This window comes from Poecilia mexicana, unplaced genomic scaffold (assembly GCF_051168715.1).
Source record: "Poecilia mexicana isolate PSO_F unplaced genomic scaffold, ASM5116871v1 scaffold_5, whole genome shotgun sequence".
NCBI lineage: Eukaryota > Metazoa > Chordata > Actinopteri > Cyprinodontiformes > Poeciliidae > Poecilia > Poecilia mexicana.
The window spans coordinates 20,610,745-20,638,323 of NW_028263374.1; the positions used below are offsets into that span (position 1 = coordinate 20,610,745).

Sequence of the window (27,579 nt, forward strand, 5' to 3'; positions counted from 1 at the left end):
ACCCTAATGATTAAAAGCTTTTATAACTGTTTTCCATACAGGTTTGTCTCTATGTGAGATATACATATAATATAATATAATATAATATAATATAATATAATATAATATAATATAATATAATATAATATAATATAATATATATACATATATATATATATATGTGTGTGGGTGTGTGTGTGTGTGTGTGTGTGTGTAATAACGTCTAGCATTCATGCAGAACTGATAATTTGTTTATAAACAACACCTCTAGCGATAAGAGCAGAGTTAGAAAGCTGCAAGCTTTTATTAGATTTTTTTTCACCAGAAACACTGCAGATCAGATGCACCATATGCTTCTTGGTGGTGTCAGGTATCGGGACCCAGCAGACGTGTGATATGGGGGACACTCAGGCCAAGACACGATCGATAAAGACTGGGGTGGCCGACAGACAAAGAAAACATTGCATCGACACATTTGAACAAAGCTCAGATTATTACACAAGTTTTTTTTTCCCAGACAAACTTATTTAATGTTTAAAGTAGTGAAGCAAACTAATCAATATGCATTTATTCATTTTCCAATTAAGACATTTTCCAATTTATCTGTCAGCATAATTGCAGTTTTAAAATTTCAACCTTTATTTGCCATCTAGATGAGTGAAGATGAAAATTATTGAGGTTAATTCTGTGCAATTATAATCAGCACGCTGATCTCTCTAGAGCCACTGAAGGCTGGAACCAGTGTGTAAAGAACACAGTGTGGGTTGGTTTTAAGCATGTGTAGGTTGCTGATTTTAAAAATACTCCCAAAGCAGCGGTCGACTCTTTCTCCCTTTCAGCAGAGATAGAGAGAGCGTTTCTTTGTCATCCTGACTCTGCCATCTGTGCAGAGGATGCTGCAGAACAGCCCCGAGATGAAACAGCCAATACAGAGACACAGAATGGCGAAGAGAGGGCGGGGCTTCGTGTGAAGGGGAGCGCAGCACAGCGAATGGGAGAGAAGGAGAGGAGAAGAGGTGTCCCTGGCTCAAAATGCCCTTGCCTGAGCACTGAGGGCTTGGAGAGGCTGAGAGGAAGGAGAGGGGAGCTGGGAAAGACACGCTGGCAGGTGCTGAGGACAGGGCAAGTGTGTAGGTCAGAAATAAGTAAAAGAAAGCTTATTAGGGGAAGGTGTAGGCAAGAGATAAAATAAATAGAAGAAAAAAGAAACTGGCTATTTTTTGGGAAAAGCTGGACCCCACTTATTTTTTTTAATCCTGGTTCATTTACCTCTGCACGGATTCTCCTCTTCGTCTTCTTCTTCTTCTTCTTCTTGCTCTCCTCTCTGACAGACAGCACCACCATGGAAACTGGGAGCCCCAGAAAGATTCAGTTCACCGTCCCCCTGCTGGACACCCACCTGGACCCAGAGGCAGCAGAACAAGTAAGGCGGAACGCAACGGAAAATTTAAAAAGGGGAGAAAAAACGGGGAAGAAAAGCTGGCTGTGTGGATCAGTCAGAATCTGGAATGTCTTTGTGGATTCATGTTTGGAAAAGTGAAGGATTTATACTTTTAAAACAATTTGTTAAAGACTATAAATCATTAGATTTAGACAGTTGAGTGGAATTTAAGCAAAACCGATTGATGCTGAGCTGCTCAGGAGACTGTGTCCCAAATTGTGTGTAGTCTTTAAATTAAGCACAGTTAAAACATTTAACACTTGATGTATGTCCTGAATGCAGAGCGGTTGTAAGGCCAATGAATTTATGATTGATTTTTCCACCTACCTAGACTCACAGCTTGGCAGATTTGTAGTAGGCACTTAGGATCCCAGCAGTGTTAAAAGTAATGTTGGACTTCAAACATGCATCTCCAGGGGTTCATCGGGTGAATTTTTGATTTCACAGATTGACTGCTCACGGTTCCAGCCTGTGAAACACTGATAGAAATTCTGTTGCATCATAGGTTAAAAATGAATTCACTATCGCTGGTGTAAATATTTATTCTTCCAATCTAGTAGTAAAATCAGTGTTTGTTATTAGCAAACTAATCATGTTTGTTTCAAAATATGGGGTGATGCAAGAAATCTGCATTTCATGATATAGGAGGGAATAAGGCTTAGTCAGTGGAAAATCCCAGCGCGTGCAGTTCTTGTGCCTGTGGAGAATACCATGTGAAAATATGTCAGGTTTTCTCCTTTTTATAAATATAAAATGAAGATGACGGCTCATTCATAATGAAAGAGTGCTGAATACAGCCGGCAAAGCTTTAGGAGTCTGCCTACGCCCCATCTGCCTCTCCTCTTTCCTGTATCCTTCTACTTTTTAGTGTTTTCTTCATTCTGACTGAAAAACACTGGGGAACCGTGGATGCCTGGAGACTTCTCAATGCTTTTCTGTTTATTTATACATTTTTCCATGTGAAAAGATTTTCAGGAACTGTGTGAGGTTGTGGTCAAGTTCAGCTGAAGGCTGAGACAGAACTATATCTTATATGGTTATACAGCACATCTATATTAAAAAAAGTACTTTCCAAAACAAAACTATTACAACCCAGATCCATCAATTATGGCATGTCTGTCAGGTTCTGAGCCAGCAGAGCCCCAGACCATCACACTGTCACTTCTGTGTTTGACAATTGGCACAATGTTTTAATTTTTTCTGAAATGCTGCATTATTTTTGCAGCAGAAGTAACATGATAAACATCCTCCTAGTGATTCCCCTTCTGTGGAAGCTATTTTAGTCTCTTTTCCTACTGTTGAATTATTATCTTTACCGAGAATACTGAGGCATGCAGTATTTTAGATTTTGTTCTGTGTTCCTTATTGATCTCCTGGATGAGTTAGCATCATTTTGGTATGCATTACTCATAAGGTTCTCCACTATTCCATGTTTCTCTCCATTTCTGAATAAAATCTCATTGTGGTCTCAATGTCTTAAAATTGCTTTCTAGCTCTTTCCAGACTTATAGATGTCATGATTTAGTTTCCGATCTGTCTTTGAACTTATTTATTTTGTGGCATAATGATTTTGGAGGTCTTTAACTAACAGCATGTCAGACAAGTGATTTCTCTACAGGTCTGACAATTTAACTGCAGTTAATTTGTGATTCAACAAGAAATCCGGTTATATTTTTTTCACATAGATCAGGTCGGTTTCAGGAAAAAACCACCATCCATTTAATTAAGCTGTTTGACAGTTAACATAAAATATCTAATAATTGCTGATTAAATGTACAGTGACACAATGAAACTATGAAAGTGCACATATAAATACAGATATAAATGTCAAATAAAATATTTGCCAAAATATCATGCATTCCAAATAAAAAAATAGACTTGATGCAAAGAGCTGTAGTTCAGTGCATTATAAGCAACGCATTATAGAAGAGACCTTCCTCTACCAATAAGCCGTTCTTCCCTGCAGCCTGGAGGCATTTAAAAGCACCTTCACTACGGAAGAAACACTGTGTCCATCTACATTATTGTCAAAGTGACGTCAAAGGTGTTTATGCTCAATATATCAAAGAAAACAGAGAGCGTGATCTAACCAAAGGACTCAAAGACAGAAAAAAACCTGTAGCAAAATCTGACCCTGTTCTGTTTCACTACGAATAAAACATTTAATTTTGACAATTAAATGTCAACATTTAAAAATATTACATTTCACTAGGTAAAACTGAGAAGGCTAAAAATCATCCTATATATATATATATATATATATATATATATATATATATATATATATATATATATATATATATATATATATATATATATATATATATATATATATATATATATATATATATATATATAACTTGTATCTGTTGCTCTTGGGTTCAAGGTGAATGACTGACACCATTTTGGTTCTAAAGCATATTTTTAAGCTTAACTATCAGGAGGTGGAAGTTCAATATATTCTCACTTCTTCTGAGATATTAAGGAATTTAGATTTTTTTTTTCCAGCCAGAATTATTGTGAAGTTTTATGTTCAGGAAATCTTCTTGAAAAGGATCAAACATGAAAAGCAAAAAACAAGGGAAAAAATTAAATTCCCTTCAAACCTATCAGGAAAAAGCAGAAAAACCTGAGTTAAAAATGCAAAATCTTTATTGTGAATTCTTGTTTTACCTGCTTTACAAAAAACTGACCAAGCAATATTCCAATTCAAAAATAATATTGTAGGTTTAAAAAAATAAAAATACATTAGTCTTTGACATTCCACATTGACCAGGTGAAAAAATGGTGACCTCCATGGTTGAAAAATAAAAAATTTTTGAAGTAATTTTGAGTTTTGACACATCATAAACCAATTACTATATATTTGGGACAACATGTTCAGTGGACACTTTAGTAAGAAAAAGGTGCACAGTTTTCTAACTTCTTGGGGAAACTGCTTGTTTTTTTTACTGTATTGATCTATTGCAAAAATATAAATTTAAAGTGATAGAGAGAAAAAGTCCAAGTGGTATGGGGATTTTTGTTATGAACTGCATATAGTGTACATTTTATTTCTAGGTGGCAGCTGTTCAATAGAGAGGCTCAAAATAACTTCTGACCTTCTGTTTGCCTCCTTCTACTCAATAGTACACATTTCCTTTTGGCTGTATACAAATAAAATAATCTGTTTTCTCTGACCTGTAAAACCCAGAAGAGTTTTAGCTCACAACCTCAATACAAGCATGATGAAACCTTTCATGATGTGCCAGTGGGACTCTTCCTTTTCAGGATGCATTTTCAATTTATTTCAGCATCACTATGAGCATCTCGCTCTCCATGCTGGTTCTCAAGTGGTGTTGTATTTTTATCATAAGTATTACTGTGACCAGAAAGCCCAGCAGGCGGTAAACAAACGGAGAGGAACCTCTGAATGTGAAAAAAAGAATCATGTTTATGAATTTCACACCAAAGGGGTTTCACTCATGCTTCAGTAATCCTTGCACCCTGACACCTCTCAGCATTGTAAACCAGCCACCCTGGAGACCTGGGGTGTCAGTCAGGTCAGCCTCCCTGGGCTCTTGATAGATAGCAGCAAAAAAAACAGCCTCATATTTCATCAATACGCCAACATTGCATAAATACTCACTGTACACCCAAAGGAGCAGATTGGCAAAACCGTATAGAGGCTTAATGATGTCAGTGACTGATGTAACTAATTGAAGATTCTCAGTTTGGGAACTCAGCCTGAAGCAGAGAGAGTGAGTCCTCTACTAATAATAACAAAGACTAACTTAGGACACTTCCATTATACATTTTAACTGATTTGGTGCTGCGTCCTCTACAATTACTACATTGCAAATATGCAGAAAATCTAGATCCTCTGTTTTCTATCTCAAGCTCTTGGCAGTCATTTTGTGACAACTTAAGTCAGCATCTTACTGTGTGCCACGATACACTTAGAACAAAATCGATTCAAAGACGACTCCATAGCATTTTGTGCTCTTTGTACCTTTGCATTTTGTTGAAGGATGGCAACGGGTGTTGGGTTAGGGTGCAGCGTTACCTGCTGATTTATGTTGAAGTATTAATGAAGAAGAAAGGTAACTGCAATACATGCAGTAATATCGTGAATCTTATGCAAAATTAATATCAGTATTTCAGCCTCTGTGCAGCAGGCATTGCTGTAATTGGAAACAGGGGCATGACTGAACCCTCCTGTAGTCCACTATGCATTTAAAATTTAAGTCAATATCAACAAAACAAAGCTTACAACTATTTATTCTGCTAGCAAGCAGATTCAGTGTACAAAAGTATTCAAACGTCCTTTTGGTCAAGTCAAAACTCAAGGCAACTGTTTGCTTTGAATTTTATTGATTGGTGTGAGAGTAAAGGACATTGAATAGATATGAATTCCACACCTGTGAAATTTGTATAAAATATTAAAAAGTTATGTATTATTTTCCTCAAATTTTGCAGTTATGCAATGCTTTGTATTCATAAAATAAAATATCCATGTTTGTGGAAAGGGAGCCCTTTGTAGACTTCAATGTTGAGCACACAAAGATGTAGTGTTTAATGTCAAAACACTACTATTTAATTTTTCAAGTTCTATTTAGACACTTCATGGTCTAAAAAAACAATATACATCTGATGTGCTTTCTTTCTCAGACAGCAAACATATCACTATGAATCATGAGGCATTTTAAAGAGAGATTTTATCATTATGAGTACTCCACCTGTCGTCAATCCTTCATCAATTAGACTCTTAAATGTTTAACACCTGAGGAACTTGTCAACACAGAACAATAGAAAACTGAATCTGATCATCTGCAAGTGTGCAATTTGTATTGTGTTATATTAAATATTACATGATCAAAACACTATTCCTGAGCAGAATAGTAAAGGAGAAAGCAAAGAAAATCGAAGCAAAGGGAAATTTGGGGATTTATACATCTAACATTTTTGAGAGTAGTTTGGAAAGGAACAAAGCTTAAACCTTTAAGTAATCCTGACTGTTCATCCTTCAACATTTCAGGTGGATTGATGCATTAGGCTTGGATCTTTTGTCATAACAGCAGCTGAAAAAGGTGGTGCCATTGTAGTCCAGAACAAAGATGCTTATAGATTAGAGATCTTGAGACAACGTGGAAAGAGAGTATTCTACACACTGTTGAGCCATTATCCTACATTGGCTTCTGCACAAGAGATAAAACGTTTCTTAGAGAAAGCTCTTGAGGATAGTTATGAATACAAAAACAATGAATACAATTTTCTATGGTAACAACATTGTGTAAAGCCTATTTATTGCACACGGCCTGGAACCTGGTCGTCTTATAGTTAATTGGTTTCTAATATGACATTGATTTTCAAATCAAATCCCAGCAGCTTCCTTCTACATTAAAGGCACAGGATATTTTCTGAAACACATTTTGTGCATTGTTTATCTTTCTGAAACGGATCCACTCTGCATTATGCATCTTGTAATTGTATATAGTGACCTATTGGAAAACACTTTTACATTACAGTAGTTATCATCCTTCCAGCCTAAAGCAGAGTCTTCCTTTCAGTCAGCCTCTGAAAGTCAGAAGTATTTATAATACTGATGAAGCTTTTGACATGCAAGCTAAAGATCTTTGCAAAAATATTTAGAGACATTAACTTCCTCATAAATGTTATGAGGAAGTTAAAAGTCTGAACAGGGGTGTAGCATTAGCCCCTAAAACTCCTTCCAGCAAGTAGTTAAACATTGTATTGGCAACTACATTCTCCCAGCTTTCTAAGGAGATACAATTGTAGACACAACTTCCAGAGGGTTCCCATTTTTGTCAATAAGTGGGCCAAGGATTTGGGAGACTTCTTAGGTAGAGCAGACAACTATAAGCCTTGTGCTCACTTTTTGTCTCAATTGCTTGGTGGTAATTTGTCTGGTTCTAGCTGAGCTGAGTGTAGTGCAATTATGAAAGGCAATGTGTCCCTACATCCTCATACAGATAAAAGCTTTTCTGTTTCACACAGAATCACTTGTCAGACTAACTATGTTATATAGTTATTGAAATGTCCTTGTGGCCTGATTTGCAGAACTAAAAGAGAACTAAGAACCAGGATTTCAGAACATAAAAGTGATTTATGTTTGAGATATATCATGAAATATCAAGGCAAATAAGTTATGCTGGCTCCTAAAAGAGGAGGCAGCAGAGATAAATCTTTGCTAGAAGCATTTTAGATCCACTCTTCATGGAGATTAAACCCTAAAAAACTTAATAAGGAATTGGAGTTGAACTGTTTTCTTTAACTTTTGTGATTTCATGTATTTATATATGCTCATGTTTGTATAGAACATTAGATTTTATTTTTGTTCTTTGCCACTCACAGATGTCTGTTCTTTGGGTTGATTGCCTGCTTGCCTCTGATTGGCTAAGATACCCTTTGACCTCTATATAGACACATCATTTGTCTGAGATCTGTAACAAGCTGACGACAGCATGTGGCTGAATTGGTTTAGGTTTCCTTGCTAAAGTAACTGAAACATGCTATGAAGGTAGATTTAAAGCTACAATATGGCTCAGGACAGCTAGCAAGGTTAGATGAATTCCCTGCTACCCATGTTTTCTGATTTTCTGAACAAATTTTGAACTCAAACATGTTTTTGTTGTTGCTTTTATCACAGTTACCAAAAAGGTCAATTGGGGTCTTTCTACACTAAGTATGCATGCTGTGCCTCTGCTTGCTTGAGTTTTCTTGGTAACACCCTTTTCTTCCACTCCAAGTCCATAAACCATTTACTTGCCAGGTTAATAGAGGTCAGAGAGATCTCAAAATGACATTATGTGCATGGAGTGCTTCACTGAGTGATAATTATGAACCATAGAAGTGGCTGAAAAAAGAGAAAAATGAACTGAAATGGCTGCTGTGCATTTAACTGTATAAAATTCCCTGATTATCTCTTTACAAAGTTCTGAAAAAAATCGAAAGTGAAAGCTTATATTTATTCAGTCTAGGATCAGAAGCCTGAATTTAATTAAGCAAACTGTCAGTACTAAACAAACATGAGTCATTATTGAAATTTGCACATGAGCTGCGGTTTCCTGTACAACTAAGTTGATTTTACTGCCTTCATGCTCTGTGAATTTTTCCAAAATATCAGTACATTTAATTTCTGTTCTGCTTTTAAAGTGTCTAGTGCTAAATATTGTTAGATTTTCAATGTTAATTTTGTGCTAAAATTTAATTGTTACACTTAATACCCAGTAGATAATGGTAGAAGGGAAATGTTTGGCTATCAAATCAAGTACAAGAGTTCCTGTACAGAAAAACGACATGCGGTTCCGGTTGTTGGGTGTCGTCAGGTGTGCATGTGTGAGTGAACATGAGGATTATTATGTGGAAATAGAAAATGGAAGGTGACATATGTTCACCCTCGTTCAATTTATTCCACACTGACCTTTTCTGAAGTCATCACTAATGCTGAAAAATGTTTTAATTTGAGCTGGACTTTATGTTTTCACCCCACTCTAAATCTGATTAATGAAGTTTCATTAATTAAACAATCTTACTATCAATCTGATATTAATTATTTTGTTTCCCATTGAATGAATATAGTAGGCCTTTGTTATGCAAATATATTATTTCTAGTGTTTTCTTTGCTTTAACATTTTTCTTTAATCCCAATTTATCCAATCAAGGATTTGAACGGCTTGAATTGAAGTTGTATTTCTTTTTTTTATTTCTGTTTTTACATATGTCAGTGACTTGGAGCTTTAACAAGATATAAGCTGTGCTACTTACTACAACATAAAAGACTAAGGAAAACTTTAATATAAGGCTATAAGTTCAGGCTTTCATTTAACAAAACCAAACGTGAGTGCAAAACTAGCAGACCTGAAAAATAAGCATTGGCCTTATGTCGTCTTTTATTGCTTATTTTGCTCATCATATCATCATATATGTAATGGGAAAATCTCTCATTACATATATTTATCTTTTGAATCAAAATTATTAATGGTTGTATAGCTTTTTAATTTTCTTGAATGTGCTTTTTTCCCCCTTTTGTTATTGATGTGGAAACATAATCTTACTAAATCACAACATACAAACATAAGTGCTTTTTAAGAAAAACTATATATAGTTAGAAGTATGTCGTTCCTGGGAGAGTGACTCATGAAGTTAGAAAGCCATTTACTGCATGCAATTCAGCAATGAGACTTTGTACTTTAATGTTCCCTGCAATGACTTTGTCTTTCTGTCTTTACTGAGAACATTCAGAGCATTTGGGTCATCATTAGTCTTCAGTTAATGTGCAGACTTAAAAAGACTTAGAAAGACGGAGAGAAACTGAGAGGGTATTAGAGGAATGCCAAACCCCAGGTAGTGATGTGACCGTTTCTGGAGTAATTCATCTTAATCAAATCAAAGTGAGCCCCCTGTTGGAGAGTCTGAAAGATTCATTATGGAGGAGCTCATGTCTGAATAATGCCAGGATCACATGTCAAATGACAGAATGAAAGATGAGAAATCGCAATCTTCCTCCTGAACTGATATAATCTCACCACTTTGCACGATTTCTGATCTTCTTTGGTTGCCCCAGTAACAAGCCTTGGGGAAGGTTACTTTCACCTTTTATTTATGCAGCTTATTTTCTTATTCAGGAATAATATTTCATCATTAACCAAACCCCTCGGAGGATGGATGAATCAAGCACAAGCTCAAAAGAGCAACTTCCTGTTCAGACATTTTAAAATAGATTTATACTGAACCTACAAAGTTTACTAAGTTTGATGAACTCCTGCAGAGAAGCTGGTAAGATCATTAAAGCCATAAAATGTGAACAGTAGTTTTATGTTAATTAAACTCTCCTGGTTCTAATCAACCAAGACTTAAGGCAATTAAAAAATTGAGCATTCCAAATGAATCAAAGGCTTTGTCTGTAGCTGAACCAAAAACCACATAAAAGCCAGATATTTATTTTATTTCAGTAGTTGTAAATTTAATTTACCTACAAATTTGCTCTGATCTATGTACAGATGGGAATAAAAATAAAAAAGCTAGTGAGTAAATTTCACTGTTTAGCAATGGAAATATTACACATAAAAATTGAGTCTGAGTATAGTCATCACTGTAGTCATCAATAATCTAAGTGATAAATTAATGCAGGGGACTACCATTTATCTGATCTAGAACATAAAGCACTTTTTCCACAGCATTGACCTTGAATCTAATTTGAATGCATCACTTTATAAAACCAAACAGAACCGACTTTTCATCTCTCCAAGGATTCTTTTGGTGTGCCGACTCAGAGATCAGATAAGAAAAGAGATTAATTTTTAGTTGTAAATAAATTAATCTGGAGAGTTTTAGTTATCCTATGAAAATAAAAAAAAACATTTTTGATTTATTTCCCAAGATTTGTTCTTCAGGTATTTTTTTCAATTTGAGGACAAAGAAATATAAAGAGAGTAATTAAGCCACTCTAATGTCTATTTTTGCACATGAAAAATTACAAAGCAGAGCCATGAACATACTAGTGGAGTCACAACCCTGCCATTTTTGGCCTGACCTATATTTTACAGCTATGGCTTCTCCTGCCCACCAGTTACTTTCAAAGAATGCTGCTGTTCGTTGTTTCGAGAAGTGACAGGCGTTCATTATTAACAGACTGTGGGTTGAAAGGCAGGCATGGTGGCTTGAAGGGCAAGTCCGTTCAGTAAGTGCTGCTGTTTGTGCGAGTGGAGGATCGGGGAGTTTTCTCTGCTGCAGGGTGAGAAGAATAACAATGACTCTGGTTGTAATCAGTGCTACACAGCCATGGTTGTCCTTTAAAGTAGGCCAGTGGGTTGGCTTGTTGAAATGGAAAAAGACTTAAAGCTAAAACTGCTAAAAGTATTGTGCAAATTACAGAAGATTTACAATCCACGTGTATAAGTACACTCATCACTGGCATGGAGGCCGTAGGACAGATTGACGCTACTTTTAAATCTCAGTAATGAAGTATCATTAATTAAACAATCTATTTATCAATCTGATTTTTTTTTTTTTTTGTTTTCTGTTGAATGATTAGTTGCTTAGATATTTAAAAGGACCCGGGGTTAATCCATTCTTTAGCACTGTAATTAATTTCTGTCAGAGAAATAATCATGTAACCCAAGATCATAGAAAAAGAAAAAAAAAAAACAGAAGAAGCTATTCAAGCTCTAAGAGCTGTAAAACCTTCACAGACATTTTCTTGATCCTGTGTGTAAAGGCTTCTTACCTCTTCTGATTACTTGCTGGTTTGTGTTTTAAACTACAAGCCTATGTTGTTGATTCTTTGTGCAGATTGACCAGCTATTAATACTTTATCTGTCATGATGTGTGAGTGGAGGGTGGACCAAAGTGCAAGACGGATTCTGGATGAATATAAGGAAAAATGTTTATAACAAATAGTCGAAAAATAAAACAAACTCACAAAAATTATGGAGAACACAGGGAGCCACAGCAGAGCAAAAACACAGGAACCAGGTAAAAAGACAGCAGAGTAAAACAGAGAAATAAGACTTTCCACACATCTTGACTATGAGCAGCAATGCATAGCAGAGTCACACTGGCTCAAATCGAGGGCTGCAATCATTGAAGTTAATAACTGGCATCTGCCTTAAAATGAGAAGCAAGCAATCTTCTCAAAAATTACATGTAGTTGTGCGCAGGAGCTGCACACCTCTGCCTGGCTGCTATAGAAAAGAAAATACATTATTATCACATATTCAAACCCTTCTTGTTTGGCAAGGTTGTGTTTTAAAGGTGATGAACGCCCCTCATATCTGAATCACATCACTTTGGATGTACTAGAAAGATGGAACTCACTCTGCTTCTTTTGTGCCAAGGGACTTTTTTTTAAATCTGTAGTCACATTTGTACCTGGAGTCAAAGCGTGAAACTCATCAGTTCAGGTCTACGACCTTGTGAAACTCCAATATCTAATATATGTAGCACATGTAAGAGAAAAAATATAAAATAAATATTAACTAGTGTTTGAAGAGAGACAGAAAGTGAAAGGTTTGAGCAGGAAGAAAGATTAATAAAACTGAAAGCAATAACGTCTGGTTACCACAGTTAAGTACATTTATGTATACTTCAGAGTGACTTTACTTGGTTGAAAACATAAGCCTTATTGATTTCTAGTTCAGATGTACATTTTAAAGCATAATTTTAAAGCACCTAATTTTAAAGTTCCTTTTTGGTAATGAAAACTGATCACGTTTTGATGCTGCTTTGTTTTGGATGAGGTTTTGCTAAGTGAAGCAGCCTTCAGGATGAAGACCAACTCGACACCCAGCATTACCCAGCAGCCTTGTCAGCTGCAGTACAATTGTTTACGCTTGTGTAAGTCAAGAGGAGGAGATGTGACAGTGCTAAAATAATTAACGCTATTTAAGCTAAGCTTATTATAGGGCTTTACATTAATTGAGCAAATAAATTAAAAGTAGTCTCCTGTTGCTGGGTTTGTCTGAGGAATAAAAAATAAATTAGATTTTCCTCTCAAGAGCTTTTGAGAGAAAGTACTATTAAGCAGTTCACAGCGGTTTTCGTTTTTATTATTTAACTTTCTATATATGTATTGATGCACATGATGAATCTTGCTCTGAAGAGGCTTTATTTTGTTTCTTCTTTCAATTTTATTTCCATTAAGCCCCTTCTTATTAGTCTCCTATATACTGATATTCCCAACAAGGTATTTCTTTTATGAATGCTCCTTTTTCTTTCATTTTCCAAAGCACAAAAAAATCTCAACCCTCACATTGCAACTACCCTTTCCGTCTGCAGTGATCAAATAATGCACACTAAAGTCCTGCACCACCTCAGAGCCGTCATCTTTAAACATTATTGCTCAGTTATTTTCCTCTCTAAGTGAATGTTCGCTAGTGAAAATCTTTCTTTAGTCACTGCGTGTTGCTGCTTCTGATCCCAGAAACAAGCAGGAGCTGGATAACTATCTGGTCTCAGTGCTGCAGGATGCAGCCTTGCCCTGGTCCAAATCAGCCATCTTCAAAGTCTGCAGAATCCCAGTTCTTCTGGACCTCCAGTAGTCTGAAAGCAGCAGGATCCTGGATGCTGGGCTGACCCTATTAACTGCTCATACTGGGAAAGGGCTGCAGTCATGCTGATAAAATCCATTCAAATAACTTGTTAAATACAAAGCACTGCTATTCTTGCCATCGTTTTATTATTGGTTGCATGTCAAACTGAACACCTTCTGAAAACGAAGGTCTCAAGAATACTGACAGAAAATGGAGAAATTTGTGTGAACATTCATACACTTGTCTGATACTAAAACTGTGTTGATAATAATTAAATCAGTTCCTGAACAAAACGTTATCTTTTTCAGATCAGAAGACGCAGACCCACACCTGCAACTCTGGTGGCATCCAGTGATCAGTCCTCACCAGGTAGGAGACTCAACATGTGACAATAACATGCTAAAAAGAAACATGTTTTCTATTTTTAGTTGTGTTTCACACACACACACACACGCACACGCACGCACACACACACACACACACACACACACACACACGCACCCCCCCGCACACACACACACACACACACACACACACACACACACACACACACACACACACAAAACACAGTTTGAAATAAAATGCTTGAAATTTCAGTATCCTCAGTCACTATTAAATGCAACTTCATAGACTGAATTCATTACTCCAAAATCTTGCATATTCTTCAAGCTAAAATTTTATACACAAATGAGGGTAAAAGTATTTCTGTTTTTCAGCTCTAGTGCTGTTATTCTGCATCTCATTCCTTGTAACCACCAAATGAATCTTCCTGCTGCATTACAGCAAGAAAAACAGCTACGAGTCATCTCACGGGATCTTGACGATCAAACATAACAGCGAACCTCTGAGGACTTTTCTTGCTGCATGAGTCATCCTCCCTGCTTTCCTCACTGCCTCTGTTGATTTGGGAATATATTTGTGTGTAAAGTGACCCACCGCAGAATTAAGAGATGAACGCAGAGAGAATAATTTTCTCTTGCTGGTATTCTCTGGTCTGAATGAGGAACGAAGCGATGAGTCATGATAAATATTAGGCTATTAATATGCTCTTGTTCTTTATCTCACATGTTTATATTTTACCCACAGAAAGTCCAGCATTGCAAACATGATTCTTGATACATATCTGCAGTTCTTTTAAAATTGTTTCCTTGTGTATAAAAAATACATTTTTCATTTTAAACCATGAAAGTCATTTTAACAAAACCAAAAACCACCTGAAATCAATTAGCTGAATAAGTTATAACAAACTAAGGAAGCTGAGCTGAATATCTGCGGAGAATGATTAACTACATGCAGATGAGGCCGGAACATTTTTGTTTTTTTCATGAATCTCACCCTTGGCAATCTTCTCCTTCTAAGCATCCCTAAAAGTAGGATAAAAAAAAGAAATATGTAGTGTTTTTGGTGCTTGACTCAATCCCAGGTTGCAAATATACCACATAACATTTGAATTAGGTTTTAATCCTATTCCGTGTCGAATAGCTTAGCTTGCATCTGAGTTGCTTTAAATATTTTAGGTTTTCAACTAGAGATGAGCAAAATGCAACCCAGATTACTAAAAAAGGTGTCTCTGTGAACAAGCACTTTGCTTTACTGCAGAACTGAAAGCTTCACATTAGATACCAAACACTGTTTCATTCCCCAGCCTCGATGTGCAGCAGCCATAGTTTCTATGCCTCACCTGATGGGATGTCACTCTGGGACTTGATATATTGTCGCCATTAGTGGGTTTGATGATTAACAAGCAGCAACAAGTCGAAATGGGATCAGCAAATAAACAGCGAAACAAATATAATGCAACTGAAGGTAGGCGTGAACAAATTATCTCAGATGAAAATTCTATTGTTTCTGTAGACATTGATCATTGTTCACAGCTTTGAATGTTATTTAAACTTGTTTAGGTAAAAACCCTCACAGTTGTTATTAAATCCTTCTCATATTCGTCTTGAGGGGATCAGTAATCATTCCTAATTGCCACAAGCAGCTCAAGAAGTTTCATTGTCGTTGAAGTGCAGCTATGTGGCTTGTTTCTTGCTTAGCGCTCATTAAACCTCCCACAAATGTCAGAGCGAAATTAAAAACTGAACTAATGAGATGGACTAAGTCAAGCAGATGCAAAGATACACTGAATCAGACGCAGACACACAATATCACAGCTGTCGTGATCAGCTTCGTGTGCTTTTGTGTGTGAGAGTAAAAGCTTGTGGGAGGGGGATGGGGCCGAACAGACATGATGATCAGAAAGAAGAGCTGCACTGGTGCAGTAATGGTGTGCCCCACATCAGATAAATCCCTGCATTATTAAATGTGCTGCATAGTGATCTTCTCTGTGCACTGTGATCCCCCAAAAGCACGACAGAGGAGCAGAGACAACCAAGATACATGAAGATAATGAAGAAGGTCATTAAGAGACTGAGGGCGACCTCAGTTTTCTTCAAGGCTGACCCTACAAACTGGAGGATTTCTTGCGTTCACTGATTCTTGAAGTAACTTGATCAAATAAGCGTGGAAGAAGTGCTGACGCTGAAGATTTATTAGTGAAATTTAATTACTTCTATTGTTCATGCAAGCGAGACAGAATTAAAAATATGCACAGCCATCGTTCCTCCTAATTTAGAAAGTGTTGAATATTATTAGCTATCTTCTTAAAATTTTTTATCAACATTGGAGTTGCCTGTCATGTTGCATTGCTTTGTATGCAATTTGTAAAGCCTAAGCACTTTCCATTGTGCCAGAGAAAAATTATCAATTGTTTAAAACGTAAGATCTTCCTCAGACTTTGCAAAACAAAATTGATTACATTGTTTACTGGATTTTGTAGCATTTTTAGAAAAATAAAGTACATTTATTAATGCATTTATTACTCCCCTGGACCACAGATCAGTAAATAAGGGATTCAGTTTCCTTCCCAGGACATTTTACATTGTGTTAGAATTAGACTGGAAATAAACTCCAAACTTTCAATTGTCAGTCAAATTTTCTTTGCCACAGATTCACACCTGCCTAAATTGCAAATGTTATTTCTGTAACCTAAGGGATGTCAAATGATAAACTTAGCTAGACTGTCTCTTTTTTACTAGTTATGTGAGGACTGAATCACAAGACAAAGAAAAAGTATGATAATTTGACTTGTCTGCAGTTTTAAAATCTTTTGACAATAGTTTGTGTCTTTCCAATCAAAATTAAAAATATTAACACATATATCTGTACAGTACATATATGTTTATTATTCACTTATTAAAATTAATGAGGGAGAACACTTAGATATTAGATTTAGAGTCCTGTTTATGATTTGTTGGAATAGATACAACAAATAAAATGTCTTGTGCATTTTAGTTCACAACCTTCCCACGGTTTTCTTCTAGCTTTGGCTGATTCGTATATGAAAGGAGGCATGCAGACATGAGATAATCATGTTTCTGCTTTCTTCATAACCTCATTGCTATCATTAATTCTGTTGTGAGCTTGTATCTGCTTCAGAAGTACATTTGGTGCTTCTTTTGTTGAAAGATACAGAGAAAAAGCAAAGGAGGCTTGATGCAGCTTCAGCATGAAAAGAAAGGCGCCACTTCTGTTTAAATGTGCAAAAATAGACAAAACAGGCTCTTCCTTTCATACTCTGAAGGAGACGCAGGATTACACATGAGACATTTATTTTTATTTAGTTTTCAAATACATCAATAATTAACTGCAGCATGAATTTTCAATCATTTGTCAGACAGTGCAATTGGTTGTCAGTATTTTCTCATTTTTTTCTGAAAGTGGCTTATATTTTAAACTCATTAGAGATGAGGACAACTGGCTGCGAGTCAGAGGAGTGTCTCTGTTTTCATCTTGCTTTGTTTCAGTCGGCCAGCTGGGAGTTGCAGTGATAGACTCATCACTACTGGAAAAGCTTTTTTACTGGCTTTTTTCCCTCGTTCTGCAGCACAGATGGGCCGCACACAGAGATGAAACAATCTGATAGTCAACCATTACTGCCAAACTTTATTTTTCTTGACCCAAATTGTTCTCTTTTTTTTGTTATAAATCAAACTATAACTTCTTGTTGCTTTCAGGATTTCATTTAATCTACTGTGATTTTAGCAATTGAACCACGAACACTTTGTTCCAGTGTAAATCCATCTGCATCTGATTATAATTTCTTAATTGCCCAGCTCCCACTATGTTGTCTATTTCCATGTTTTGATGATGAAGGCAGCTCATCTTCATCCACAATAATGGTCTCATTTGGCTCTCAGCAGGTGTCTGATTAATTGAAATACTTGAAAACAACTGAAAAAAGGGAACTGGATTTGCATTTTTCCAAAATCTGAGATTCAAATGAGATTTCAAGCAAGCTTGACCCATTTTACACTTAATAAACCAGTTGTCTAAGAACCTGAAACAAGAGCGAACTCATTATTATACAAAATGTACAGAATTTTAAATGAAAAGAAAAGAGTAAATGTAGCTTTTTTTGTCCTTTATGTTCCTTGGTTGTTGTTTAAAGAGCCATGTTCATGTCACTTTTTCATAGCTTTATTCAAAAGTATGAATTAAACTGAGAGAAAATTAAACTTTTCCCAAAAATTTAAAACACAACTGAATTGAGTGTATTTTTGTAAAGAAAGAAATATGCAATTATAATTAAAATAACACTTAATAGCATTTCTGAAAGTCTTTATTCACTTCTGGATTAGAGTTTGGTGTATAAAGAAAATCAAAGGAATGAGCGAATTAAAATAAAAGCACTATCTTTTGAACAGAGCATACTTTTAAGTAGGGATATTATATGCAAGTTGGCACGCAAGCACACTCAAACACACACACACACACACACACACACACACCCCCACACACACACACACACACGCACCCCTACACACACACACACACACACACACACACACACACACACACACACACACACACACACACACACACACAGACGAACATCATTTGCAGTGCCAAGGGATGCGTAGGTTGCCAAGCAACTAGGTGGTGTCCTAGAAAAAAAGTTTCAAGGCTGTAAAACATAGATTTTGATGTAAGTTAAAGATGCTCACTGTTGATCAGAGATTTCACTGTACCAGAGTCAGCTGTTTCATTTAACACGTTTAACCCCCTCAGCTCTAAGGCTATCATGTTCTACATAATACATCTCCCTATCTTCTCTTTACTCAGAAATGCTTCTGCGAGTTTTACAGCTTATATGCTGTTGAACATTTCTTTAGACATTCAGAAAAACTGTTAACAGCTAAAACAGTTCTGGATCAGCTCAAATAAATTCACTTAAAAGGGACAAAACTGAACTGAGTTTGAGTGCCAGGTGGCTCAGCTGGTAGATTGGGGTCCTTGATGTGGTTGTCCTGTGTCCGAGTCCCAGTTTTGGGCAATTAGCTGGAAGTCTTTTCTCTCTCCCTCCTTCCTCTTCCTCCTATTTCATGGTCATTTACTGCTAAATAAGGGCCACTAGAAATTAAAATATCCTGCAAAAAACACCAGACAGTTAGTGACGCAGATGTTCTCTGCGTCACTAACATTGTTTTGGTTAAAAAGTGAAATACAAAAAATTAGAAAAAAAAAAATAAATAAAAAATTACAAAGTATATTTAAAAAGTCAAACTACAGCGTCATAGAAAATGAACTTGTCTTTTCTGACTACATAGGAAATAAGTTTACACAACTCGTAGGTTGGGGTTAGGGTTTGTCTTTGAAGGTGGATGTAATTGATGTGTAGCAGCGTCGCAAGGATCAGTGCTGGGTAAAAATCAGGCCCTTGTATCAGATAATGTGTGATGTGGGCAGAGGTTATCTTCTCTGCTCTGCTCTCTTTGGATGCACAGCAGAACTCCATCTACGAACACAAAATCTGAAACAGATTTTTTGTTGCAGTTATGTTTTTTCTATTTCTGTATCCAGAACTAAAGTGATTGTTTGCTTTGTGACAGAAATAGATGAAGATCGGCTTCCAAACCAGTTGTATAAGGTAATTCAATCAAGCTCTCTAAAACACAGATTCACTGAAATATGATTATTAAAAATAAAATAAAAAAATCCCTCTACTGTTGTTTTCATTAAATTGAGTTTCAGCTCAAATCCATCTTTGTGCTTTCTGCTTAGCTGATATGTAATGTTGATATTTTGCAGGCTGCTCTGTTGAATTCTCCCCGACAACGAAGAAAAGGACAAAAGGGGACACCAACAATGAAAGGTGCACTGTTTTATCAACCTTATTATCTCTTTCGCATGTGTGATGGTGACAATCTGTTAAAAACAGCACTTTGCTATTAGCTCCCATTGTAGAGCAGCTTCTTTTCCAGAGCAGTAAAGATACAAAATGTTATATCTGTAAAACACCAATCCCTTTTAAGTTTTCACATTTAATTTTATTTCTAGAAATGCTAACCTGTTGCTAAGGCAACAAGGTATTTGATAAAGTGACCTGCATAAAGTTTTGAGAAAGAGAAATAGAAAATGCATTCAGAGTAACCTGAGAAGTTTTATTGGCCTCAACTTTTACTTTAATGTTCCACAGCCAAGAATCTCTTTTCACCTGTAACATAAAGGTTTGTTTTGTTGATCTAGATCACATTTAAATAGTAAAGCAAAGATGAAAGGATGGAAATGATTTGGTTGAGTTCAAGGAAGCTTTTGAGTAAGTAGGACACACCTTAATATCCTTTATTATGGTGAAATAAACTTTATATTTGGAGATTAAAGAGGAAGAAGGGGTTTCTGTGTAAAACTGTGGAAGGAGAAGTTGTTTTTCAAAGCTGTAAGATCAAAATGGAAAAAATATATTCAGTTCTGCTAAACAGTAAACTTTTCTTTGCTTTTACTTTTTTATCACTGCAATGTTCCCTTATGATGTAATGCAAAGCACCTTTAATTATCTTGTTGATGAAATGTGCTGTGAAAATAAACTTACCTTTCCTAATCCAGATGTGCTTAGAGAGACAGACTCTCTAAACACACAGACTTTAAATGAATTCAGATAGACTTTAAATAAATTCCTCTACCAGAATTAGATTTTTGTTTTGACTATACATTATGAATGACTTTAGTTTAATGAAAACACCAAGTAATATGGCCAAAAAGAAGGAGTCATTGTTGCATCCCATTTCCACTTTGTAGGTTTAAACGACTTCCAGGCACTATTGTCTGCACAGTATAATTTGCATAGCGCTGGCTAGCTAATGAGGGAAGTTCTTTCCATCTTTCCATCTTTGGGTCCAATTTCTAACTTTCTCTGTCAGTGTGGCTCTTCCTTCGCCAAGGACTCATTATCCGATTTTTAGACTGGGTCTCCCCTCTAGTCTCTATGTTTTTGACTTATAAAGTTGGCCTACATGAGAAAAATTTTATTGGTTTTTGGAACTTTTATGCAATGCTAACAGTGGAGAAAACACACGCCAAGGAAAATGAGCAAGTCGATTTGTTTTTCCAGCACATCTACAAGGCAGGAAGGAGCATATGTAGTCAAAGTGACAGCATTTTTTGTTAAATTGAAGAATAAACATTTGGAGACATATTTTTGAATGTTTATTATGTCGTTTTATTTAACAATCTGTTAGAGGTAACCTCTGGTGGTCAGAATATTTAGGTGATAATTATTGTCCTTTATTTTTGAACATGTTAAATAAGTGTTAAGTTGTTTTCCCCTTCTTAATAGTACAGGTGGTTAATTTAACAGAAAAAAAAAATAAGCTGCTAAACTTCTTTATCTGGATTTCTTCATCCTCCAACAAAATCTTCATCCTTAACCTTGTTTACCCTGTTTGGTCGCCATCAGCCGTTATTTTCGCGCGTTAATGTCTTTCTTGACGTCCCTCTTCACAGAGCTGCAGTTTCTTGTAGAACATCACCTGTACAGGCAGCAGCAGGGAGCTGGAGATGAATGCTCCTCAGAGAGCTGCTTGTCTGACCGGCCCAGTCCCGACTCTGTTCCCACTGGCGAGGAGCTCCCACATGATGACGAGGCCACTGCAGAGGCCTTTGAAAAGCTGCGCTGCCAAATGGAAGGTAAGTTAGAAACCAAAAAAAAAAAGTGATTTTATTATTTGCTTGCCAAGAGTGCTTTAGCATAAGTTGGTTATGTATGTAATTCTTAAAAATCTACTTTAAACAGTCATACTTCAACTGTACACTAAAGTGTTAAGTCGGTATTTACTTATTGACACTGATTCTTCTCTTCAAGCTATAACATAGCAAATGTTTTTGTTAAACCCACTACATGCAAAGACATCCATCTTTGCAGATGCTGTCTGTCTGAGCTAAACTATTTTAGTTTCTCTGACAAAAATAGCCTTGCCTGGAGCAACTAATTCAATGTAATGGCAGGTAGAGCTAACAGCACACACTAACCACACTTGTAATTGCCCTCGACTAATGCATTCTGAGTGTACCGGGTTTATTTCCCTGAAGCAGTAGCACTGTGTAGTGGTTTAAATTTTGTATCAGCCCACAGTGTGACGTACAACATGGAAAGCCCCCTTTCAAGATTACAAGATGATTGTCCTGTATTTGAAAGTTTCACCAGTGGAGGCTTAATGAAGCCCTCAGTCTGGATGAAAGAAGCAAAGCGGAAGCCGGGGAAAGCAAATCAATGACCATTAACACCAGTTCTGTCGAGTATGGATTCACTCAAAGATCAGTGGTTTAAATTTGTTATGAGGGGTAAATAACCTTCAACTGTAAATGTCAGGTGGCATTGACTGATGAAAGGTGGAGCAGCTCTGTTCATCACTTGAAAACTACTGCTGCAGGATGTTGTTTCATCTTTAGCACGTTGAGTTTTGTCTCTGGCTGTAGTTTCTCTCCGGTCAACATTTATCTGCCTCCCTGCTCCCTGCAGAGTTCTCCAGGGAGAGCCTATTAGATGCCGGCGGTGAACTTGAGTGCCCCCTCTCCAAGGAGAAAAACGATTGTTCCAGTGTGGCCACCGTAGCAGATCCCTCGTCCCAGAAAGAAAATGCACTAACAGGTAAACAAAGATCAACCTTGCTAAGGCGCAAATCTTTTCCTCCCACGTCTGTTTCTGTTCACGAAGGGACACTTTCACTGTCCATTTGCCAAGTACACAGGGTTTATTTATGCAGGGTAAACAAGATTTGGTCAGTGTCAATAATCATGGCTTGTCAATAAACAACTGTGAAGTGGCCTTGACTTCATGTGTGAAATATCTAGGAAGACAGTCACTCAGCTGCTGGAGGCATGGAGCTGAATATCAAGGTTGAATACAGATGCTAATATCTAAAGTGTTAAAACCAAAAATAAATCTAAAGAAAATGTGTCCTTGCCCCTGGTAAAAAATCTTTAAAATAATATGCCAGCTAATATGTTATTAGCTACTTTACAGGATCCTAAGCAGGGCTTAAAAACTCTGCTGATTGAAATAATTGTTACCTTATGCAGCAGATGGTTTAAGAAACTAATCTAGAAAACTATCCCTGGAAAAAGACAAAGGTTTTGTGTGGTACTTGACTGGATGCAGGATTTGCAAATCAACATGCATCAATAGGCCCTTTAAACAGTAAAATCTGCAAACATCTTCATGAAATAGCAACGAAATAACACTTCTGTAAACCAGAAAATAAGCAAATGCTAACTTCAGTTATTTTATTTTATTTTTTAAATACATTCATATTTTAGTTTTTCCACACATTTAAATTCCCTGGGAAAATTGGACCTTTGACTTATAATCCCACAAACAGCTTCTAAAGGAGATGTCAGAAACTGCAAATATGCAAAAAGGGAAAAAGGGAAGAAATTTTTTTTCATGAAACATTAATGTGGTCTTAAATAACTAAAATTTATTTACGTAGCACCTTATACAGTTGAAGATCACTAAGTAATCACCTCACAAAGAGAGTAAAAGAATTAGAAAAGAATTAAACATTGACAAAAGACAGCGTATTTCAAAAATACTAACAATGAAAAACACATGTTGTAATTTTTAAAAGTCATTAAGGAAAAGCATACTGGGATAAGAATGTTTTTAGCCGCCTTTTGAATAAGGCAGAACCCTGAAGGGCAACGTAAAAACAAAACAAGCTTGTTCACTTGTTTTTAAAAAAAGTACAAAAAAAAAAAAAAAACATTACTGCATTTAAAGGGCATACAAGACCTGTGATTTTAAAATGAGTTAATATTGAGCATGAATATTCTTCAGTGGGAAAATATTATCAATGAGACTCTTTACTGTATCCGAAATATATCTGATGGAATTGACAAAGAATGCAATAACTACATATACAAAAAATTAAATGAGGTAAGATGCACTCTCAAAAGAATGATAATATATGTTACCAAATATTTATTCACTTTTCATGAAATTCCTCTGAAGAATATTGAATCGAAAGCGTGCCTCTGTTTCTCAACTCTTAGTATTTATCGCTTGTCTGTATTTTCAGACACAAAGGCAGGAGCATCCAGTGCAAACCAGCCATCAGGGAAGAAGACGAACAAAGTCAGCCTCGAGACAAAGAAATAGACGTCTGTGCAGCCAAATGTTGTCCAGTCTGCCCAACGCAGTGACAAAAGATTGTCCATGCAGATTGAGGAACATCAGGGCATCGCTATACCTCTGCAGCCAGGCTTTAGTTACCACCTCAAAAATAAGACAAAATCTTTCTTTATCTATTTGTGAAAAGTTAAACCACATTTTTAACAGTTCTTACTGTACTGCTCTGAAGCTAGCCAATTGTGTGTATAAATCTGAGATCCATGCCTCAGTAACACATTCATAACCATGCTTCATACATGATATTCCCTCTTATTGACCAAAACGAACAAGAAAAGCATAATACTTTTTTTTTTTTACAGATGTCTTAGTTTGTGTTATGAGTTTCCTATTTCACGTTGGATTGATAAAATGGATCAGCACATGATAAACAAATGGAGCTAATGGAGTTTAAATTGTAATTAGAAACACGGTCCCTAACTGAGTGAGCAGTATGTGATGAGTGAAATTCATATTAGAACGTATATTTACATAACATGCATCACCTTAAACATATGAGCTTTGAATCTTGAAATGAATAACTTGGTGAGCTATGATAACTGGTTAATTAATGAGTTCAAAAGTGGCCAAAAATAAATAAATTGACTTTTAAAAATTCCTTTTCCCCCCATTTGTACAGTTATGTAATCACTTTTTTTTTTTTAACCAAACATGCACCTATAAAAAAGTATCATCACAAAGTCAGTGTTTTTTTTTCCCCCAACATTGTTTCAAGCATTTTTTACTCATTACTGCAATGATTGTTGTGCATGAATAATAATACTTCTGAAAGAAAAATTTACAACTTAGTTGAATTGATGAAAAAACTTCCTGTGACCAGTATTAGCACCGTGCTGCTAATATCTTCCAGCAGCTACTCAAGTTTGATTAGACCTTATTTTTTTCATAATTAGCCTGTAGTTGCTTTAGGAAGCTGGCATATTTTAAGATGAAAAAAGCATTTCTAACATTTCACTAAACGTTGCTACCACCTCACAGCATAACATACTAAAAATGTTTACTTACAGTACTGTCTCGAAATCCTGATCAGGATGTTTTTTTTACCCTGATATCAACCAACTTAAGCGTATAAGCTGATAATTAGAGACAGTTCAATAGATGTAAATGTTTGTAAACTTCATAAACTAACACAACACAATCAGTTTGACAATAACGAATCACAAATTGTTCCTCTTCTTATGATTCTTACCTTTTGTAATTTTGTCCAAACTGCAGTTTTAGCTGGACGGTCTGAAACGCTGCTCTAATATGTAGGTTCACAAAACACTTCACTTCACACAGCTTCACAGCTTAATCATTTCTTCTGATGATGAATCTGACTTGACCATACAGAAACAGTTTTTAATAAACTTAATGTTTACAGTTTTACTCCCTGCTTAAGTGCTGTTCATTCCGTTTTGATTACTTATCGACTCGTCGTTTAATGAGGTTCTAGTCATTTCTGTGTGCTACAAAAAAAGTTGTTATACTTGCCAGAGAGTCACTACTTTGTTTTACTTGTCCTACAATTTAATGTCAAGTGTTTAAGCTGTAGCTGTCCCCTAAACTGACAGCTGTCTGTCCTGATTCGACAAATCAAGAGTAGCAGGCCTCCTGACACACACAGTGACCCTCTGCAGCCTCTTTCTCTCCGTACAAACATGTTGGTAGATTCTCAAGGGAAAAACTAAATTTGAACAACAAAATAAAGTGCATAAATTATAATGTTTTCCAAGTTGTAGTGATTAATTAAAAATCGACCATGCAAAACACATCTATTTGGTGTGGAATTAAATCAACATCACGAGGAGAGTTTTGGCAATTTCGTCCCAAAATCAAGATGGACACTTCTCTCAAACGATTTATTTCAAATTGAACTCTTGAGCTTGTGCATGTGCTTTGTGTGTCTGTGGTGACTCTGTGAAAGGCTGGAAACTTGCTCAGAGTTTATCTCAGTCCTGCCTAGTGACTGCTGTAATAAGCTCCAGCACACTCTTTAGCAGACAACAGTCAAGTGTGGGAAATTAATCATTTGAGTTGGACCCATGAGCATTCTACTTTTCAAAAAGTGTGACTTTTTAATGAGTACATTATTTCACTGCATACACAAAGTTATATGTTGCTCCTCCATATGGAAAGCAGTTGAACCGCCAGGTTGTAAATGTGTGGCTGATGAGTGGAGCTCATTACATTGGGATAAATTTGCAGATTAATTTACATATTTTGGATTAGCAAAGGGAAACTCATCTCTACTGAGCAAACTGCACCATCATTCTTAACATATGATTGCTTATTGGGAACCTGAACCCAGGCCATAATAAACATCTCAATGCATGGCACTGAATGTAAAGTGATGATATTTTTAGGTCTGAATTTGAGGCATTTACTATACATTGCTGTATTTTATACAACAATCTAAATATTTAAATATGGACACGCATTGTAATTGCTGCATTCTCTGTAAAATATTCTCCTAGTTTTGTATGTGCTGAAGAAATTATGAAGCGATCACCACTTTTCGAATTGTTCTCATCACATTCTGAGGTATTTGTTTCACTGCAGTGACATTATCATGTAGATTATGTGACAATCCCTCCATAACCTTCCCGTCATATTTACCATGTCTGAAAGAAACAGAACCTCTTTAGTTAACACTTTCAGCACTGGCAATTTTCTCAACAGCAAACAAAGACTGTAAAACATTCCTGTAAAAGCTTTTATTTCCCCTCCCCCTGTATTTATGAACCCTGTAATGTCTGTGTTTTGAATGGTAACAGTGTAGTTTAAATGAATTATATTTGGAAGTTTTTGTTTCTGTTTTAATTGAATGGATAGCTGATTTGCGTGTGTAATCTACTTTTGTTTGATACAATAAAATGTTTAAGTTGGTGATGGGTTATGTTTCTTTGACTCGTATCCAGGGACACTTTCTAAATTCTTGCAGGTTAAGGCTGACACCTTGTTTGAGAGTCGCCGTCAGAGTCAGGATGTGTGCCGTAAGCAGAGTTGGTCAAAAACATCTCCTGAATTGTCAGAAATAAGAGTGAAGTTAAACTTACCACTGCACCATTTGTCGTGGGTTTACTTGGGGTAAATTTTGACTTAACCCTAAAAATAGACCCTTTAGCTTAAATAATTCACTGTACTTGGACCCAAGAGTATAAAACCACATGCATTTTTCATGAAGAAGGCAGGGTTCAACAAATGCATTTTGTGACACTGCAGCATGTCAAGTTACAAGTGATACCCCTACAGACAAAAATAAATGCTATTTTTAGAGCATTTGTATCTCTAGGTAAAGTACATCAGCATATCTTCATATATATTTCTTAAGATCCACTCAGAACAAAAAGCGTGATTAAAATATGTTGCAAAAATTACAAAACGAACTTTAATATGTCATTTATCTCTATGCTTAACTTACAATGTTGAGTAAACTGGGCCGCTGTGGTTATTGTTTGTATTCTTAAAAGGAAATCATGAACACCAGAAAATGTTTGTTATAAGCATTGGAGTGAGTCATGAGGCAATGGTCAATACATGTACTACATTTAGAAAATAAAATTAAATACTTACATATTAGAAACCATGTACATCTTAATGTCTTTAGCTTAACCTCTGTTGAAAACCATGTGAAGTTT

At 36.1% G+C, this 27,579-nt stretch overlaps 1 protein-coding gene across 2 annotated transcripts; it reads left to right on the plus strand.

Annotated features, from left to right (window-relative positions):
- The first annotated feature begins 773 nt into the window (after positions 1-773).
- Positions 774-26,827, plus strand: LOC106908746 (protein phosphatase 1 regulatory subunit 1A). 2 transcript variants are annotated; one of them, XM_014974930.2, is made up of 7 exons: positions 774-1,402; positions 13,761-13,821; positions 19,386-19,423; positions 19,585-19,648; positions 21,277-21,459; positions 22,292-22,420; positions 23,850-26,827. In XM_014974930.2, the coding sequence occupies exons 1-7, from the start codon at positions 1,322-1,324 to the stop codon at positions 23,927-23,929; spliced, it is 636 nt and encodes a 211-aa protein (XP_014830416.1). In that variant the 5' UTR covers positions 774-1,321; the 3' UTR covers positions 23,930-26,827. The 2 variants fall into 2 exon arrangements, with proteins under 2 accessions (XP_014830416.1, XP_087861847.1); XM_088005721.1 differs by lacking the exons at positions 774-1,402; positions 13,761-13,821 and having other exon boundaries at positions 18,361-19,423.
- Positions 26,828-27,579: the final 752 nt, after the last annotated feature.